Genomic DNA, 19,619 nt, shown 5'->3' on the forward strand with positions numbered 1-19,619 from the left:
CACCTCAGCCTCCCAAGTAGCTGTTACTATAGGCACATGCCACCATGCCTGGCTAATTTTTGTATTTTTGTAGTTTTGTACTTTTTTTTTTTTGGACAGAGTGTGTTACTCTTATCACCCAGGCTGGAGTGCATTGGCGCTGTCTTAGCTCACTGCAACCTCTGCCTCCCAGATTCAAGCGATTCTCCTGCCTCAGCTTCCTGAATAGATGGGATTACAGGCTCCTGCCACCATGTCCGGCTAATTTTTGTATTTTTAGTAGAGATGGGGTTTCACCATATTGGCCAGGCTGGTCTCGAACTCCTGACCTCAGGTGATTCATCTGCCTCAGCCTCCAAAGTGTTGGTATTACAGGCATGAGCCCCTGCATCCAGCCTTTAGTTTTTATATTTTTTGTAGAGATGAGGTTTTGCCATGTTGCCTAGGCTGGTCTCAAACTTCTGAACTCAAGCTATCCACCTGCCTTGGCCTCCCAAAGTGCTGGGATAACAGGCATGAGCCACCATGCCCAGCCCAAATATTTTCCAATAGGGTACAGAAGTTAATTTTTAGGGCCAGGTGTCATGGCTCACGCCTGTAATCCCAGCACTTTGGAAGGCCAAGGCTGGCGGATCGCGAGGTCAGGAGTTCGAGACCAACATGGCCAACATAGTAAAACCCCATCTCTACTAAAAATAGAAAAATTAGCCAGGCATGGTTGTATGCGCCTGTAGTCCCAGCTACTGGGGAGGCTGAGGCAGGAGAATCGCTTGAACTTGGGAGGTGAGGAGGTTACAGCGAGCCGAGATCATGCCACTACACACCAACCCAGGTGAGAATGTGAGACTCCGTCTACAAAAAAAAAAGGAGTTACTTTTTAGTTCCTTTAGGGTATATGGAGTTATAGGGAGAAGAATCAAGCAGTTTCATCATTTTGAACTGAATTAATTTTTCTCCTGGGGCTTTTCTTTCAATGAAATGGAAAGCAGATTATTCAGTGGGTCTACAGAAAGCTATTAATGTATTATTCATATCACTCTACTCCCAGGTCTTGGAGAATTGGACAGATAGACAGACATACCTTATGTAACTTTTTGGGCAAAAGTTAACTAAAAAGTCCATAAGGCAGGGCTGGCATTTGGCTTGGAATTTACTGGTCAGGCAATGAGTTCACATCAAACAGGGCTTTCTATAGGAAATGAGAAAAGCGGTGATACCAGGCTAGTGTTTTCAAGGTAGTTGGGGTGTCTTGGTCAGTCTTGTCTGCTTATGAGAGTATAAGGCTCACCTCTTCGGTCATGCTTATGGAGGGTGACACTTGTTTGATTGGTATCTGATTTATCTGTTGAATTACATTCTTTGTCAGCTGGTGCTCAGTGCTCTTCCAAGCCATGAATTGCCTAATTCCTACATGAATGACAGCACAGGGAGTAGTGACAGCTTTCAGTGTCTAACAGCTTATGGCCAGCAGCTGCTCAGTCACCCAGCAGTGGTAGGAAATGGGAAATATGCTGGTTAATCCAGGCTATCATTAAAAATAGTTGGCTTTTTGTTGTTGTTTTTTAAAGGAAACTTCGTGAATGTATAGATTTTTTTCATTTAGCAGAGGTGTGTTGAGTCTCCTATTAGATCCTGTTAATACCTACATACTGTGGTAACTAGTACTGAGGGGTGGGGAAGGCTACAGAGATGAATTAAGATGCCTTGTTCTCAAGGGATGGGGAGATAAGATAGATATACAGTCCTCAGAAGTGAATCATTTAATCTGCTAAGTCCACAGAGGGAGTAATTACATCTATTTAGGGAGATAAGGGGGCATCTGGTTAGAGGGGGTGGCTTTGACATAGACGTTAAATGGTAGGTAAGAGTTCCTTGTTAGAGTTGGAACAGAAAGAAGGAGAGGGCCATTTCAACAAAGCTAATGGCATGAGCGAAAGTGTGGAGATGGGATTTTTGTTTGTTTGTTTGTTTTTGGTGATTCACCATCAAGATCCAGAAGCATGGGGAACGTGTACAGAATAGTAGACTTACGGAGACCAGATTGTGGATGGCTTTGGGTGACAAGCTAAGGGACTGACTTTCTTTTTTTTTTTGAGACAGAGTCTTGCTCTTTTGCCAGGCTGGAGTGCAGTGGCATGATCTCGGCTCACTGCAACCTCCACCTCCTGGATTCAAGTAATTCTCCTGCCTCAGGCTCCTGAGTAGCTGGTACTACAGGCATGCGACACCACGTCCAGCTAATTTTTTTTTTTTTTTTTTGTATTTTGGTAGAGACAGTTTCAGCATTTTTGGCCAGAATGGTCTCAATCTCCTGCCCTCATGATCTGCCCACCTCCGCCTCCCAAAGTGCTGGGATTACAGGCGTGAGCCACCGCTTCTAGCTGGGACTGACACTTTTATTGGAGCAAACGAGTGATATAAGCAAAGTTTGTAGGGCAAGTCTAATTTTGTGTATTTATAGTTGACATGGGGATTGGAGAAAAAGAAATTGGAGATGCGGAGACTTATCTGCAGGGACCTGGTGATGGGATCTTTAGAACAAAGGTGGTAGGAAAGGTCTGGAAAGATTAAAGGGAGAGAGGTTGTGGAAGTAATGATGAGACTTAGTGTCTTGCAAATGTGTATGTCACAGAATGTATTAAGGAAGAAAGAGAAGACAAGGACAAGTTGGCTAGAAATGTGCCTCAAAGAACTGCTGAAAGTAGGCAAGTTGAGTGTAGGAACTGATGGAAGATACGATTTGGGGTTGATTTTCTAGGGAAGCAGTTGATTGGAAATTCATGGCAAATAGTTATTAATGATGGGCTGGTACTCAGGAAAGGTGCTGGGTCAGAAGCAGCAGAATTAAGGGTGATGAGATTGGGGCGTACACTCAAAGATCTATTTGATGGCAGGAGTTGGAATGAGGAGAGTCAGGAGTTCAGAAGAACAGTTAGGCCGTGAGAAGCAATGCTGTGGACATCACAGAGGAAACATGTACATAACCTGTTAGCACCTTATATCTGAAGAGTGAAGACATAAAGGTTAACGAGACTCCTTGGGCAGTAGTGGTGCCAAAATGAGGGCAGAGAAGTCATGGCAGCATCGGGTGTGGGATCTGAGGGGCTTGTGCTACCATTGGGTAGATTGAGGGGTAGGGAATGTGAAAGTGGTGATTTTTGTTTCCACTTTTAATAAGATCCCTGCAGGACAGTTAAAATGTTCCGTCTAAGAGACTGTCAAAGATTTGCAAGAAAGTGTTTGGGGCTACAACTGTAGACTTAGGACAGTTGAATAGAATGAGATCCATGAGGAACTGACTGACTAAATAAAAGCAGAAAAGATGAGAAAAAAAAAAATCTGGAGTTAGAGAGCTACAGGTAAAAGAGCAACTATGAAGGATTTCTTGGACTTCATTGAAGGATTAGTTGTATGTGTAGGAGAATGAAGAAAATACGGTGCTATATCATAGCTCTGGAAAGGGGGTTTCAAAAAGAAGAAAGTAGTAACAGTGTCAAATAAGGCAGACAGGAAAAGGAAGGCAAGAACGGTGAAAAGGTTATTGGAATTAATTTTTGGGTGGTGAGGGCTAACGTTTGATTGAGGTAGATGGAAGAATGGAGGGGCCCATCATTATGTAACACTCATTTTAATTGGCTAGGCTACCCTATGGGTGTTCACTCAACTATAATTCCTTTTCCTCTGTGGTTTACAGTTTTTCTTTCATCTTTCTCTATTAAGTCTCTAAGCTTTGTGCATCTGTGGTCTTTATTCCTTTCATATATCCAACTTCATTATGTTCTAGGTATAATAGTACCCTAGAGACCTCTGTCTTTTAAAACTCGATTCTCTATGAATCAGACCTGAATTGAAATCCAAGTAATTCCTCTAAGAGACTTCAGTCTCTAAGTCTAAATCCGGGAACAGTTGCTTTTGATGCCTTCCGCTACCTCAACAATACCTTCTTGACCTGACTTTTTGTTTCAGTGTTATGTAAGACTAAAACCTGGCTCTGTTATTTGTGTTTCAGTTTTGAGGGTGCATGAAGTGAGATTTGGGGAGATTCTCTGATAAGTCATCACAAATTGATAGCGTAGAGGGATCTCTGGCAGCTGGAAGGGCAAAATTCTTGTCTAATGGAAAAAAGTTTTGTTTCTGAAGTTCCTTAGTCATTTGGTTGAGAGAACACATTTGTTCATCAGTTCACAGCAAGAGCCATCAACAGTGGACAGCTTCTTGCAAAGGCCTAGGACTTGCGTAACATGTAACTACAGTAGAACCCAATTGCCATTGTCATCTTATTCTAGAGGACAGATGCAGGATATAAGGAATACCCCCACCATCTTTCTACTCCTCAGTAATTCTAGGTTTCCCTTTCTTTCCAACTGTGTTTATTCATTTTTTAACTTTTGTGGATACATAGTAGGTATATGTATTTGTGGGGTACATGAAATGTTTTGACACAGGCATGCAATATATAATAATTATATTGTGGAAAATGGGGTATCTATCCCATCAAGCATTTATCCTTTGTGTTACAAACAATCCAGTTATACTCTTTTATTTTAAAATGTACAATTTAATTATTGGCTATAGTCACCTTGTTGTGCTATCAAATACTAGGTCTTGTCATTCTTTATTTTTTTTGGAACTCATTAACCATCCCCACCTCTCCCACAAACCCTACCACTACCCTCCCCAGCTTCTGGTAACCAGTCTTCTACTCTCTCTCTCCATGAGTTCAATTGTTTTGATTTTTAGATCCCACAAATAAATGGAAACATGTGATGTTTGTCTTTCTGTGCCTGGCTTATTTCACTTAATATAATGGCTTCCAGTTCCATCCATGTTATTGCAAATGACAGGATCGCATTCTTTTTATGGCTGAATACTTCACTGTATAAATGTACCACATTTTCTTTGTCCATTCATCTGTTGATAGACTCTTAGATTGCTTTCAAATCTTGGCTATTGTGAATAGTGCTGCAACGAACACCTCCAACTGTGTTTATAGTTGTAGGCAAAGACACATTCTTTTGCACACATGGTAGTGAATGTGCTCATAGAGGATGGAGCTCCAGTGGGAGAGAGTTCATTGGAGGGACACTGCACACTGAACTGGGCCTTTAGTAGGGTTTAGGGAGGCCCTTGGAGAGGACTATGCAAATGGTGTTCAGAATTCACCAATAGGGCAGGCATAGTATCATGTCCAAGGGTGAGGATGCAAGAAGGAAATGGAGCCCTTTCAGGAGTCCTAATCCTTTTTTGAAGTCTTTTGCCCTTTGTATTAATTTAAAAATATAATTAATATAATTTAATTTTTGTAACAACTTGAGGGGTTGGTAGAATGTATTTCCATTTTACAGATAAACTAATTGGGGTTCAGCAAATGAAGAAAATTGCAGGTTACTTAAACAGCAAACAGGGTGATAGAGCGTGGATTTGAACTGATCTCTTGGATTCAGAATCTCTTTGCAGATACCACATTTCCCTTCATATAGACAGGAGTAAAACTTGCTTATATGTAGACAGATTTTTTATGGTTGTATCTGAAAACCCAGACCATGTATTGTACTTCTCTGATTTCTCATCTTCTCTTCCTCTCTTCCCCATTCATTTCTTGTCTGTGATTATTCTTTGGGTTGACATGATACTCGCCATCCTAGAGACAGGGTCTTGTTTGCATCCAAAACAGGAAGAGTTTCCACATCTCTAGGAGAGCTGGTGTGTCTCTCTGCTGCATTCCTTCTATCTTGGAGGCAGGCAGAGCACAAGTGTGGCTGTTAGGCGCAAGAGCACAGCTGTAGTCACCCGCCAGTTGACACCAGGGCACATGGTGTCATGGTCGCATTACTGGAGTGTATCTGGCTCAAGCTGCTGCATGATTGGCATTTATCGGGGCCATCGTCAGGGGAAGAATTCTATGTACTTTGTAAGAACCATTTCGTAACACTTCATAGTCCATTTGCCACATGTTCTCATAAAAATATCGTCAATCCACGATTTTTGCATAAAGCCAAACTGCAGCTTGCCTGATTCATGTACTATTCCTGAGGGATTCTGGTTTTGACTTGGCCTCATGGGCTTCTGTTGTCTGTGAGATCTTTGAACAAAGCTATATTTTCACCCTAATTTCAGTGTGGCTAGATTAAATATGATGCATGTTTTGTTCAACTAATAATGCTAAGTATAGAAAAAAGGACCACAGCGGTAATAAATCAATACATTTGGTGGTAACAGCTGGTAGATTGTTACCTTGAGAAAAATAAGAGGCTTATTGACAACTAAGAATAGCGAATGTAAATTCTCTTTGCTTAGGTATCCTTTTGTGAAGCTTCTTCTTTTTTTAAATTTAAAATGATGAAATGAAACTAACAAAGTATTTCCTTTTTTGTTATTTTGCAGAAAAAACCACTGTCTGCAATAATAAAGGAAGTCTGTGATGGGTAAGTGTTACTCAGGATTTATCTAAGGCATTCTAGTTGATAAATTGACAAGCAAATAATATATTTCCAGTAGAATAGTAAAATATTATTCATAAGTCACCCACTGACTTGCTCAAAGTCACTAAGAATTACTCTGTAGGAGTATCACACCCTTTTCCACCAGAATTTACCATTAGTCCTCATAGAGCAGAAAGTGTGAAATGACTGTTATGTGCACAGTGGGGTTGGCTTTATTTATTTTAGGAAGTTGTGTTCCTTTTGTCCTACCCAGCAGGGAGTACTCTAAGGGTTTTTGAGGGCGCAGTACACACTTGATCTGGTATAAACTGAGAGGACCACTCAGGTCCTCATAGAGGATGAAAGAACTGAACAGACAAGGCAGTGGGTAATTGTACTGCCCCATGGGATCTCACAATGATATGACTTTCCTACTTTTTTGTGGCTGCTCTAAACAATACAAAGGAAATGTATATATGGTAGCTGCATGAGTTTTTTTTTTTTCTTTTAAACCAGAACTGTGAAAATAGTTGTGTTAACTGAAATTTGTGTAAGGCCTAGAGTACTTAATTGGAGTGTTTCAGTCTGTAACAACTATACTGATAGGGGATTGTAGAATACAGAGACAATTAAAATGTGCTGAATATCCAAAACTTAAATTGCATTTATTTTCTTTCTTTGCTTCAATCCCTTAAAATCAGTAGAATTGTAAAGATTTGTATTTAAATCTGCCACAGCAAGCCTTGAAGATGAAATGCTTAAAGGTGAGCAGCAGGCCTAGCATAAGGTCTAGGCAGTCCACACATGAAATGTTTGGTCTCAGGGTGTGGAAGGTAGGCTAAAGTCATTTTGCTTTAGGAACTGCATTGTGGTATATGTTGGGATTGGTCCAGTTCCAATCACAGGGTGCTTAGTTCATCCAACACTAAAAAATTACACAAATGAAAATGGCCACTTTCATTTTTCTAATCAGTATATGCTTGTATTTTTAAGGTGGTCTCTTCCCAACCATGAATATTATGCACTGCAGCATGCCGATAGTTCAAACTTCTATATCACAGAAAAGGTAGGTCAACCACATTATTTAATATGGGACACATGTTGAAGGAAAGTAAATCATGATGATGTTTCCTCTGTTCAGGACTAGACATGCTGGTCTAAATTTTACGTCTCTACTATCCATGAAAATAGGGTCTGTAAAGCAAATAACTGCTACTTTAGCATCCACAAGATGATATTTAGCAGCTCAAGAGTAAAGACCAAATATGTTTCATGTCTTGTTCAGCAACTGCAGTTGCCTTCGAAGAGTGAATATGTTATCTCTTTCTTACTGCTTGGTTAAAGGATTTATTTGATACTTAATGACTTAGTTGGGTTTTTCTTTCTCAGATTTTGTTTTTCCAAAATACCCTCTAACCCTTGCTTAATGTACATGAAATAATGATAAGAAACCTTTTCAAATGTGGCATTATGTATGTAGGCACTAAGAGTGTTCTATGAATCTTGGGAACCCAGCTCTCTTCTTGGGTGATTTGAACTCTTTTTAGCAAGAGTAAAGGAGAAGGAGGGATTTGTGAAGACAGCAATGGCCCTGGGAGCAAGTAAAATTAATATGTACAAGATCCCTGATAGAGGAAGGGCACACTGGAATTTACTGAGTGCATACTGTGTGCCAGGAACTGAGCCACGCACATTACATCTGTTCACAGATTTCTTCCTTAAGACTAACCTGGGCTATAAAAATACTGGCTTTGGGTAACAGGTACGAAACTGAATCATTGAGGACAAATGGTTAGACTAATGCTTCATACTTGATTCTACAAGAAGCAAGTTTAGATTTTTGTGCTTCTTTGATTTTTGTCTTTTGGAATTTCCACAATAGTTTTGCATTCAACACTTTAGGCCGAGCTCACTGAAATGCATATGAAACAGTTTTGTCTTCATGAAACTGATCTTGTGGGGTCAGCAGGGAGGGAAGGAACACCCCTGTGAACAGCTGTCATTATAACAAGGTGGCCAGTGCTGAAACAGAAGTGAGTACAAAGTGCTCTTGAAGGAGGGAGAATCGGGTGGCCTCAGGCTTCAGTATATTGCAGGCTTTGTTCGTCCCAGTTAGTAGTCCCTAGAGTGACTGTAATTTTACCCATGAATCAGGTGGTGGTAGAAGGTGGAGGCAGTAACAAGGGTCCTACTTCCACTGATGAGTCCCTTGCTCTACCCCAAAGACGGAGGGAGGGATTCAGTTCAGCAGCAGAGAGGCCGCAAAGGCCTGAATGCGTCTCAGAAATTGTGTCGTTCTTCCCAGATGGACACTGGGAATTTTGTAACTGATGCTGTTTTCTTCTTCATGTTGATTGCCAGAAAGCTGAGAAAGGGGCCAGGTACGGTGGCTCACGTCTGTAATCCCAGAACTGTGGGAGGCCAAGGAGGGTAGATCACTTGAGGTCAGGAGTTCCAGATCAGCCTGGCCAACACGGTGAAACCCCGTCTCTACTAAAAATACAAAAATGAGCTGGGTATGGTGGTAGGTGCCTGTAATCCCAGCTATTCGGGAAGCTGAGGTGGGAGGATTGCTTGGACCTGGGAGGCGGAGGTTGCAGTGAGCTGAGATCATGCCACTGCACTCCAGCCTGAGCGACAGAGCGAGGCTCCATCTTGAGAGAAAAAGAAAAAGCAAAGCTGGGAGTTAACAAGTGAACTCAGTTTCCTGCCATGCCTTGTATTTATTAAGTTTACCTTTGATTCCTTTGACTTCTTCCGTATAAATATTTAGTTTCCTATCTTTTTTTTCCCTTTGCTTCAGTTTCTTAATATTTTTCCTTTATTTTATACTGCATGTATATAATTTGCATGCTATTCTTTGTGAGATTAAAGAAGTTATGTAGAAATCCAAGTTAAATGACAGCAGTTAAAGGTATCACCATGGTTTCATTCATAGCAGTTACTGGGTAGTGAAATCAATTCAGTTAGTTGCCAGAGCATTAAACACTGGAACGTAGTAGAGTAGATTAGGTCAGAGTATATCTCCTGTGTTGCTTGTGAAATACTTGTTTCTCCTACCCACATACATAATACATGCAGATTACACCGGTGATTTACCCTCGGTTGTGGTAAAAAAGCTGTTGAGTCATGAATAGTTCTGGCTCTGAGTAATCTGTGCTGGCAGATGGCCCCCAGTGACATCCTGTCTTCTGTCACCATTGTCTGGAGACCTCAGTGTAGTGAAGATCACTAAAGATGGGGTTCTTAGACTTCAGAGAGAACATAAGCATGGCACAGAGAACCTTAAAAAAAAAAGTGGGGCTTTAGATCCCAACCCCAGAGACTCAGAGTGAGTGGGACTTGGATATGGCCTGGGAGTTTTCATTTTTAAAGCACCTTCTGGGCGGTCTGATGCTGGATACCTGGAACCACTGGGAGAAACAGCCCTGGGGCCTATTTTCTAGAGAACTGGGACCCATGTGTACAGGACATTACGCCTTCTGTCCAGCGGTTGAGCACAAAGTTCAATTTAGGAATGTAGGCTGGGCGCGTGGTTCACACCTGTAATCCCAGCACTTTGGGAGGCCAATGCGGGTGGGTCGCCTGAGGTCAGGAGTTCGAGACCAGCCTGACCAACATGGCAAAACCGTATCTCTACTAAAAATATAAAAGTTGACGAGTGTGGTGGCTCACACCTGTAGTCCCAGCACTTCGGGAGGCCAAGGTGGGTAGATCATGAGGTCAAGAGATAGAGACCATCCTGGCTAACACTGTGAAACCCTGTCTCTACTAAAAATACAAAAAAATTACCTGGGTATGATGGCACGCGCCTGTTGTCTCAGCTAATCAGGAGGCTGAGGCAGGAGAATTGCTTGAACCCAGGAGGCAGAGGTTGCAGTCAGCTGAGATCGTGCCACTGCACTCCATCCTCAGTGACAGAGCGAGACTCCATCACAAAAAAAAAAAAAAAACTGGGTGTGGTGGCACATGCCTGTAGTCCCACTCAGGAGGCTGAGGCAGGAGAATCACTTGAACCTGGGAGGTGGAGGTTGCGGTAAGCCAAGATTGCACCATTGCACTACAGCCTAGGTGACAGAGCAAGACTCCATCTTGAAAACAAAAACAACAACAACAAAAAAACAAAGTATGTAGGAATGTGTTTGTGTGCTGCCATTTCTTGGCATAATTTGAAAATTATTAACATCATATGATGGTTATACTTTTTTCCTAATTAAAATTCATGTATATGCAGAACATTCAAACTGTAGAGAAAGGGGGAAATTATTATTTTATGGTGCATCTTAGTTATTTTCTGGGAATCTTGTTTTGCCTGAGGACATTCTTGAAACTGAGTTTATAAAGGACTGGCCACCAAGTCTGTCATGTGGAGTTTTTCATCTTCAGTGGGCTGTAGCAGAGATTATTCTTTTATGAAGAGTTTAGGGATTGAGAAGACTCATCTTCCCTATCATAGTTCTTTGTTTGTAAATACAATGTCATCGCTCTTCCTCATGCAGCTGTCACTGGGCACAGCTGTGGGTTTGCATGTGTCACGGAGCTCCGCACGGACAGAGCAGGAGATGATGGTGACTCCTGGCTCCACAGGGTTGATCCTGGGCTGCCTTCAGTCTGCTGCTTAGGTCCATCTACTTCCTTGCAAGTATTCCTAAAAATACAGACATTTTTTCCCATTTTAAAAATAATATACGTAGCATCATCTTGGTTACTTACAGCCCAGTGAGGAGTTAGGTAATATTTGCATCACTATGGTAACCGGTGACTCATTATTGAAACTTGTGCATGCTGTTAGTTACTGATTTTCCCTTATATATGAGATGGTCTCTGTCTTTTCGCTGAAGATGAAAATCACCTGTAGTTTCAGAAAAAAAGTTCTCTAGCTGGCCAATCAATCCAATAGAAATAGAGGTTAATGGATGCTTGTGATTCTCTTCTAAGATCCTCCAGAAGGCACTTTCCCTGCTTTTCTCATGTTCTCCAAGCCCATTTTTTGAAATAGTCTTCCCTTGCTTATTAGGCCATTAACTGAGGTTTTTCTGGTGCAGTGGGGGAAAATGTCATGTTAAGTAGCATTCAGCAGAAGCATCACTTGGAAATGCCTCAGAGAAAGTTAAGATTCAGTGATTCACAAGTTAAAATTCTGCTCCAGAAACTTAACTATTTCATGGTGATGTCCAGGAGAGAGAGAGAGAATAAAAAATGTTAAGTGAAGGGTATGTTTAAGTGGAATTTGTCTTTTGAATAAGAATTCTATTGAGACAGCACTAAGCATTGTTTGTTTATGACTGTCATCACAGTGCAATGATGCAGGTATTGGTATCTTCATTTTACGAGAAAAGTGAGACTGAGATCGAGATTACTCAACAACTTGTGTGGGTCGTACAGATCAGAAGTGGCCAAGCTGAGGCTTGGACCCCGGTGAGTCTGATCCCAGAGCTCTCTATGTCGTCTCTGAGAAACCCTCTGTACCATTGCCTCAGCCCCAATTTGTTTATGATGCCCTTTCTTTGGGCATCACTGTCATCAAGCCAGTGATCCTAATGGTGACTGTCCCCAAAACAATAAATACAGGAAGTTACAGACTATGAACGTTGGTTACCAGCTTCAGTCTGTGGCTTCCTTATTCCCTCTGAGGGTAACTTGGAGGAAGTTGTAACAGGTAGTCTTCACATACTAGAGCTTCACAAAGTGCATTTATATTTGCCTTTGGTATGGATCGTATGACTGCCTAAGGCAGTGCGATTGCATGAATACCATTCTTTTTAGACAAACAGGAAAATTGCCTTGTCATCCCTAATCGTAAGCATGTATGGAGGTGAGTCCCCAGAAAGCATAGGGCACAGTGGAGGAAGCCATGAGGAGGTTGGATTGTGTGCTTGTGGATAATTGAGGTTTTATTTTGATTGCAGGATGATACTTACTTCCTCCCTATTGAGACCTACTCTAGCATGTATGAAGTGTAGTGATGTATCACTCAATGTCTTATTTAGATAAATTCCTTATCTTGTAATCACAGAAATAAGCTAAGCCTCATTCAGGCCCTCTCTGCAAAGCTGGCCCCAGGCACCTTTGGTGAGGAAGTAGGGTTGTTTGGGGGACACCCCCTTTTTTGTCTTTCCCACTTCCTAAGTGCCCTGGGTTCTCAGACAGCTCCCGAGCCTCCCAGAATCCCTGGCAGCCAGAATTGTGCATTCCTTTGGATTTGTGCATTTCATTCTGGTCAGGAGATTACTCTACTATTTTGCAGAATTCAGTTCAACTATCATGCTTCGGTAGATCCAACTGTAAGTAAGCAGAGTAATCCCAGTCTCCAGAAATGATTGAGACTTAGAGGTAAGCCAGGATGAAGGCCTGGGAGGAAATCAAAGGAGATGGACAGGGAGAAGCCTGCAGTCCTGATTTCCAGCTCTGGTTTCTGTGCTTCCTGTCTTTGCATCCTTGTGAGAGACCTGCTGTGGCTTTTCGGTTCCCGCCCCTTTGCTTAAATCACTTTATGCTTGTCTTTGTTACTCTCAATCAAAGAACTTTCTCTAGGGCAGGCATTTTAATTTGAGCAAACTCATGCCCAGGAAAGCTGTAAATTTCCTAAACCAGCCAAATACCCTATGCAACATTCCCTTTCTTGCTGCCTTTGGTGAAGGATTCTGTTTCATCAACAGAAGTCACTGTGGCTGCCTCAGCAAGACACACCAGCAGCCCTGGGCTAGCTCCTCTTGGGCTAGTCCATAGGCAGTAATGGGTGGAGAAAAACGTTTCTGCCTGATATGGTTTGGCTGTGTCCCCACCCAAATCTCATCTTGAATTGCAGCTCTCATAATCCCACATATTGTGGGTGGGACCTGGTGGGAGATAATTGAATCATGGGGGAGTTTTCCTCCATACTGTTCTCGTGATAGTGAATAAGTCTTTCAAGAGCTGATGGCTTTATAAGGGGAAACCCCTTTCTCTTGATTTTTCATTCTTTCTCTTGCCTGCTGCCATGTAAAATGTGCCTTTCGCCTTCCACCATGATTGTGAGGCCTCCCCAGCCACATGGAACTGTGAGTCCATTAAACCTCTTTTCCTTTATAAATTACCCAGTCTCAGGTATGTCTTCATTAGCAGCATGAGAACGGACTATTACACTGCTTTTCCCTTTGGCCTGTCCCTTTATCTCCTCAGGGTTTCCTGACTCCAAGCAATTCTCCTGTGCTGTCTCTTCTTCCTGTTCTGAGACCCTGCTGCCTACTGTCTCCTCTGTTAAACCCGTGTGTTGCTACCCAATTCTTTCCTTTTTGCCTGATGACCAAACTGATTTCTGCTATGGATGCTGTGTGGATGCCCAAAGGCTGCTTGTATTCTTGTCCCCAGCCTTTGGCAACACTGGACTCTCCTGGACAGGCTGCTTATCTGGACTCTCACTCATCATTTGGGCAGCCAGAGAGAAATGGCCATGGTGGGAGGAAAAAAGCCACATGTGAACACACCCAATAGAGAAAACTAGAAGTGACTCCCCAGTGTGTGCCAGGTACCGTGCTAAACCCTGGGGATATCTCTAACCTTCCAGATTCTCACAGACAGAATAAATCTTTACCTGAAATTAACCAGTTACAGTGACAGTGAGTGCCACAAAGGAGAAATGTGAGTGTCTGGGCCTAATTAATCCTTGAGGAAGTGACATTTAGACAGAGATCTAGGAAGAAAGGAGGGAGGATAAATGGGAGCCTCTTAAAGTGGGCCAGATTTATGGTGTGCAGAGAAATAGTGATAAAGCCAGCATAGGACCATCCAGATGTGTCTCGAAAGTTTTGCATATGCCCTGATTTTCAAGACTTTTTAAGGTCATCTTAAAGATCTTGAACTTCATCCTAAAATCATTGGGAAGCCTTGAGATGGTTTTCAGCTGGACTTGATGACAAATGATTGAATTGCAGACTCCCTTGTGATTACATTGAGTACACTCTGTTGTAAGAATCATTAACCTATGCCAGAAACAATGAGAAAACTGTTGACTTGGAGAGGAAAAGAATGCATGGGTGTTTTTTTTATTATTTATTTATTTATTTATTTATTTATTTGAGACAGAGTTTTGCTCTGTCTGGCAGGCTGGAGTGCAGTAGTGCAATCTTGGCTCACTGTAACCTCCATCTCCCGGGCTCAAGCAATTATCCTGCCTCATCTTCCCGAGTAGCTGGGATTACAGGCATGTGCCACCATGCCCGGCTAATTTTTTTATTTTCAGTAGAGACAGGGTTTCACCATGTTGGCCAAGCTGGTCTTGAACTCCAGGTAATCCACCTGCCTCGGCCTCCCGAAGTGCTGGGATTACAGGCGTGAGCCACCATGCCTGGCTGCATGGGTGTTTTAAAATACGCATAGAGATTGACAACAAATGTTGGGTAGCACTTTGATTCCAAGGAAAACATAGAGCAAGACGATAGTCTTAAATGTCTGCCTTTAAAGAGTTTACTATCTATTATCTCCTTGACAGCTTGGCTGAGGGTAGTAATGATACACTGCAGTTGAATAAAACTGCTCATTTTATTTATTTCCAAAGTGATATATTCTTGATAAATTTGTCTATTTACACAGCCTGATAAAATGTTAATATTCAGTTACCTGATGTATTTGTTCATGTCCTTTCTCATGCTGCTATAAGGACATACCTGAGACAGGGTAATTTATAAAGGAAAGCGGTTTAATTGACTCACAGTTCCACAGGGCTGGGTAGGCCTCAGGAAATTGACAATCACGGTGGAAGGGGAAGCTAACATGTCCTTCTTCACATGGCGGCAGCAAGGAGAAGTGCAGAGTGAAGCGGGGAAAGCCCCTTATAAAGCCATCAGATCTGTGAGAACAGAATGGAGGTAACCACCCCCATGATTCAGTTACCTCCCATTGGCATGTGGGGATTATGGGAACTACAGTTCAAGATGAGATTTGGGTGGAGACACAGCCAAAACATGTCACCTGACTAATCTATATCAAATTTTAACTTCTCCTTTGGACACCTAATTTAGGATTCAGACACTCCCAGTGTAGGACTATAAGAAGGAGAAATGAATTTGCCCAGATTTGACAGTTAATGTGCTACGAAGAGAAAGATAATTAAGGTACAGTCCTTGTCTCCACAGAGTTTTCAATCTAGAGGAAGATTGGGCTGATAACAATTCCAGTCATTGGGGTGATTAAAAGGGGTCCTACTTGAAAAGATTATTAGGAATATGATTTTCGAGTCACTTAGGTTTATAATTTGACCATATGATTCTGTGTACCTTAAAAAATATTTTGACTAGGATATGAACTCCTCTACTATTTTTTTACATCATAATTGAGGTAAGATTTATACACCCTGGAATTTGCCCATGTAAAGTGTATGATACAATGGTTTTTAGTATATTCATAGAGTTCTGCAGTGCTTTATTTTTTCGATAGCAAAGCTGTGATATTTCCACCTCCAGTATTTTCATCTTCCAAAGCAGTAACTCTCAGCCTTAAATGTAGATTTTGGCTCCAAATTTAGAGATTCGGATTCTGTAGCTCAAGGCTAAGGTTCAGGCATCTTTAACAAATACAGCTGGTCCTAGTGCTAAGCTCACTTTCCAGTGGAAGTGTGAGCAGCCTCTGGATCTTTCCGCTATTCCTGCATGGGATGAAAAACCGTATTTTGAATGCATATTGGCTTGTAGGCACGGACTCCCCATGCACTCCCTGAGCTGGGGGTGTCATTCTGATTGGTTTCCACTGTTGCCAACAGAGAATGAAGTCCAACCTCCTTTCTTAAGCCAGAGTTAAAGGGTGCATCACAAGTCAACATTTTCAATTTTATTCCTTCTCTTATTCACTCAATTTTAGCCAAACTGCTGTAGTGTTCTCTAAATATATCTTGATTTGTCTCCTTTGTGTAGCTTTACTAACCTGGAATTCAGTTCTCTTTATCTCTCTCCCATTATTTCAGGTACTAGATTAGCTGCTGAGGGTAAAGAGATGAAATGACATACTGCTTGCTTCGAGAGCTGAATCTTAGAAACACACACATACCTAGGAGCAATGTCATTTAAATGACTGCCATTTCAGGACAACAGTTCATCCTCTTCCTACCAATCCTAAATTGTTTGAGCTGGAAGAAACCCTGGCTTCTTGCCTAACGTAACTGTAGCCCCACTTTTGGAGATTCGTCTCTTAATTCAGTCCTCTTATATATCTCTACCCTTCCTCTCTGCTGCTGTAGGTGTTGTTGTCTACTAGTTCTTTTTCTCTCAGGTGTCTGTATTAGCTGATCAGGACCTACATTGCTTTATCGTTGCCTTGAGCTGTTTAACTATTTCCGTGCTGATTTATGTTTTCCTCTCAGCAAGATTCCAAGTACTTTACATAAAAAACTGTATGTTCCAGCTGTGCGTCTCACATGGTTCTGTGAATATAATATGTAGGTGTTGTAAGGTTGTGGGTTTTATGTTACATAGTTTTCTTTGTAGATAAAAGTACAATTAGTGCTTGATAAATTATGTATGATGTTGGTTAATTCAATTACCAGAAGATGCACATACACGTTAAGATTATTCACAGTGGAGAAATTGTAGGTGAATAAATGAATCTTAATGTTCCTCTTAGAGTCTTAAAATGGTGTTGAAAGTTTAGTTTGGCTTTCAGTCTGCAACAAATGATTAATTACCTTTTTCAAAGAAATACGTACATTCAGACACACACACACACACACACACTCACACACACACACACACAAAATCTGTACCGTGCTGGATATTGACCACAAATTCTTAAAAGATTCATGAGATTTCACAAAATGATATTCAGCAGGACATAAATTTACAAAAATCTCTTGTTCCCTCTCTACCAGGAATGACAAGGTAGAGAACCTATAGATAAATTGACTTGTATTCCCCCCCTCCAAAAAACAACCAATTTGAAAAACCCATGGATTTAGAATATATGAGCTATTTATTTAGAATCCCCAATTTAGAATGAATGATCTATTTCAGAGAACTTGGTCAGCTCTCGGAATTTATCTCCAGTTTACAGCAATAGTGAGAGGGAGGGAAATAAGGAACAGAGACTCTCTGGTATCTTATAATATACAAATAAACTATCACTATGCAGATCACCAAACAGTAATACAATTTCAAAGTATTATCAGTTTTGTTCTCATTATAGCAAATAACATCCTCTAAGAACCAAATGGTGTTTGTGAGAGATAATGTACTCAAAATTACGTTATTGTTCTATTTTGAGAAATGAATTTTACTTGATTTCACCCCAGGCTAGCATCCATTAATATTCAGGTGGCTCACCCATCTTCAGTTCTTCAGTTCAGGCAGTTAACTCTGTGGGAGCAGTGTCACAGAAGATAGAATTGTTGGCTTACATACATACAAAACTTTAGAGTTTCTGTGAAGGAAAACATGGGCACTGACTTAGAAACCTTGCTGATACTCTCTCCCCTACCCCCCACACACTTTTTCATTAAATAAAGGAAAAGTTTTGCACAGTCACACTCTACTGTGGTGACATATTTTTCAATAACCAAGGAACAATTGAATGCAACTGTTTGCAGTCAGAATTCTCTATACATATGTGAAAACAAGCTGCTTAAAACAAAAGTTGGAGCAACAATTTTGGCAAACAGGAAAAACACTGAAATATGCCATCTTCTAGTTTGCTTTTTTTTTTTTTTTTTTGAGATGGAATCTCGCTCTGTCGCCCAGGCTGGAGTACAGTGGCTCGATCTCAGCTCACTGCAACCTACGCCTCCTGGGTGCGAGCGATTCTTCTGCCTTAGCCTCCTGAGTAGCTGGGATTACAGGTGCATGCCACCACGCCCAGCTAATGTTTTTATTTTTAGTAGAGACAGTGTTTCACCATGTTGGTCAGGCTGGTCTTGAACTCCTGACCTCAGGTGATCCACCCTCCTCGGCCTCCCAAAGTCCTGGGATTACAGGTGTGAGCCACTGAGCCTGGCCTCCTCCACCCTTTCTCAATCACAACCTAGGAAAATTGAAGTGCATGTTTATACACACACACACACACACACACACACACACACACACACCCCCACACCCTCCTCAGATTGTCCTGACTTCCCCTAGGAGCTATCCAGCGCTGGCATTGGGCTTCACCCAGCCATTCCTCTTTCCATCAACATCACCCCTCTTTTGCCCTGGTGTCTTTGCTTATAGTGACTCAAACTAAATTGGCAGTAGACTTTCTGAAGTTGTCTCTAAAAACATTTTTGGGTGGTTTTAGACTTTTCTAATTAGAATTTGGGAACTGGATGGGAGCTATCATTTTAAATCATTTGGTATGTTTCCTCTAGAGAGGACTTGGAAGCATATATACTTATTTCAGGATGAAGAAAAAAGAAACCAGCCTAAGTTGAGTCACCTAAATGAGAGGGAGCTTGGAAGAGCAGGGCAGTGACTGCCACCAGCATTACTCAGATGTCGGTGGGTTTTATGACATGTTATTTAATGTTTACCACTGACTGTTGGATAGAGGCTATAACAAGATGATTACACAGGCAGCTAACTTTGTAGCTTAGGCTCCCTAGCTTATGCTTGGTAAGATGTGACTGCCTCTAGAATTGCAGGCAAAGACAAATGCCAGAGGTCATGATAATTCCATGTTCTCCAGTTCAGCTATTAAACTAATGAATAGATTGACTCAAGTACTGAAACATTTAACTGTGTAATGCTCAGCTGGAGAATGAGTGACACATGGGTTTCCTCCAAACAGATACTTCTTTACCAAAAATGATCCTAAAAACACCAGAGCACTTTTTCCAAACAAAACTAACTATAGTGAAAAGCAAAAACCATTATTAGTAGAGAACGTTAGCTCCAAGAATGGCTCTGTGATTCTTATAATTTGTTTCCAGGCCAGAAACTTAATCGCAAATCTTCTAAGCACACTCCTGTTCATATTGTTTATACTTCTAAAATGTGATTTATTTTTGAACAGCAGTCAGATTATGTTTCTCAAAGTTTGGAAATACACATTGTATATATTTTTTTGTGTTTGTGTGTCATGGGTAAATAAAATATCCATGAAAAAGTGGTGACCTTACTACTTGGAATACCTTTTTGTTGTTGTTTTTAGTCTGTTTTCTATTTTTAAAATATTTGTTAGAAGTCATCAGGATGATTTTATGACTACTGATGGTTGTGCTCCACAGATGGAAAAACATTTCATTACACTCTTTGCTCTACGAGGTCGGACACAAAG

General features: G+C 41.3%; 1 protein-coding gene across 31 annotated transcripts in view; it reads left to right on the plus strand.

The window, feature by feature from the left end:
- ELMO1 (engulfment and cell motility 1) overlaps nucleotides 1–19,619 on the plus strand; it is a 582,820-nt gene that overhangs the window by 126,981 nt on the left and 436,220 nt on the right. For 30 of the 31 annotated variants that reach the window (XM_074035218.1, XM_045387647.2, XM_005549784.4 and 27 more), the window contains 2 exons: nucleotides 6,364–6,404; nucleotides 7,395–7,467. Coding sequence is in view for 28 of the 31 variants with exons in the window: in XM_045387647.2 (XP_045243582.1) it covers nucleotides 6,364–6,404; nucleotides 7,395–7,467 (114 nt within the window). In the remaining 3 variants the exon portion in view is untranslated. Of the gene's footprint in view, nucleotides 1–6,363; nucleotides 6,405–7,394; nucleotides 7,468–19,619 lie in introns of those variants that run through there. The other variant, XM_045387653.2, reaches the window with a different exon arrangement.

Source organism: Macaca fascicularis, chromosome 3, assembly GCF_037993035.2.
Source record: "Macaca fascicularis isolate 582-1 chromosome 3, T2T-MFA8v1.1".
NCBI lineage: Eukaryota > Metazoa > Chordata > Mammalia > Primates > Cercopithecidae > Macaca > Macaca fascicularis.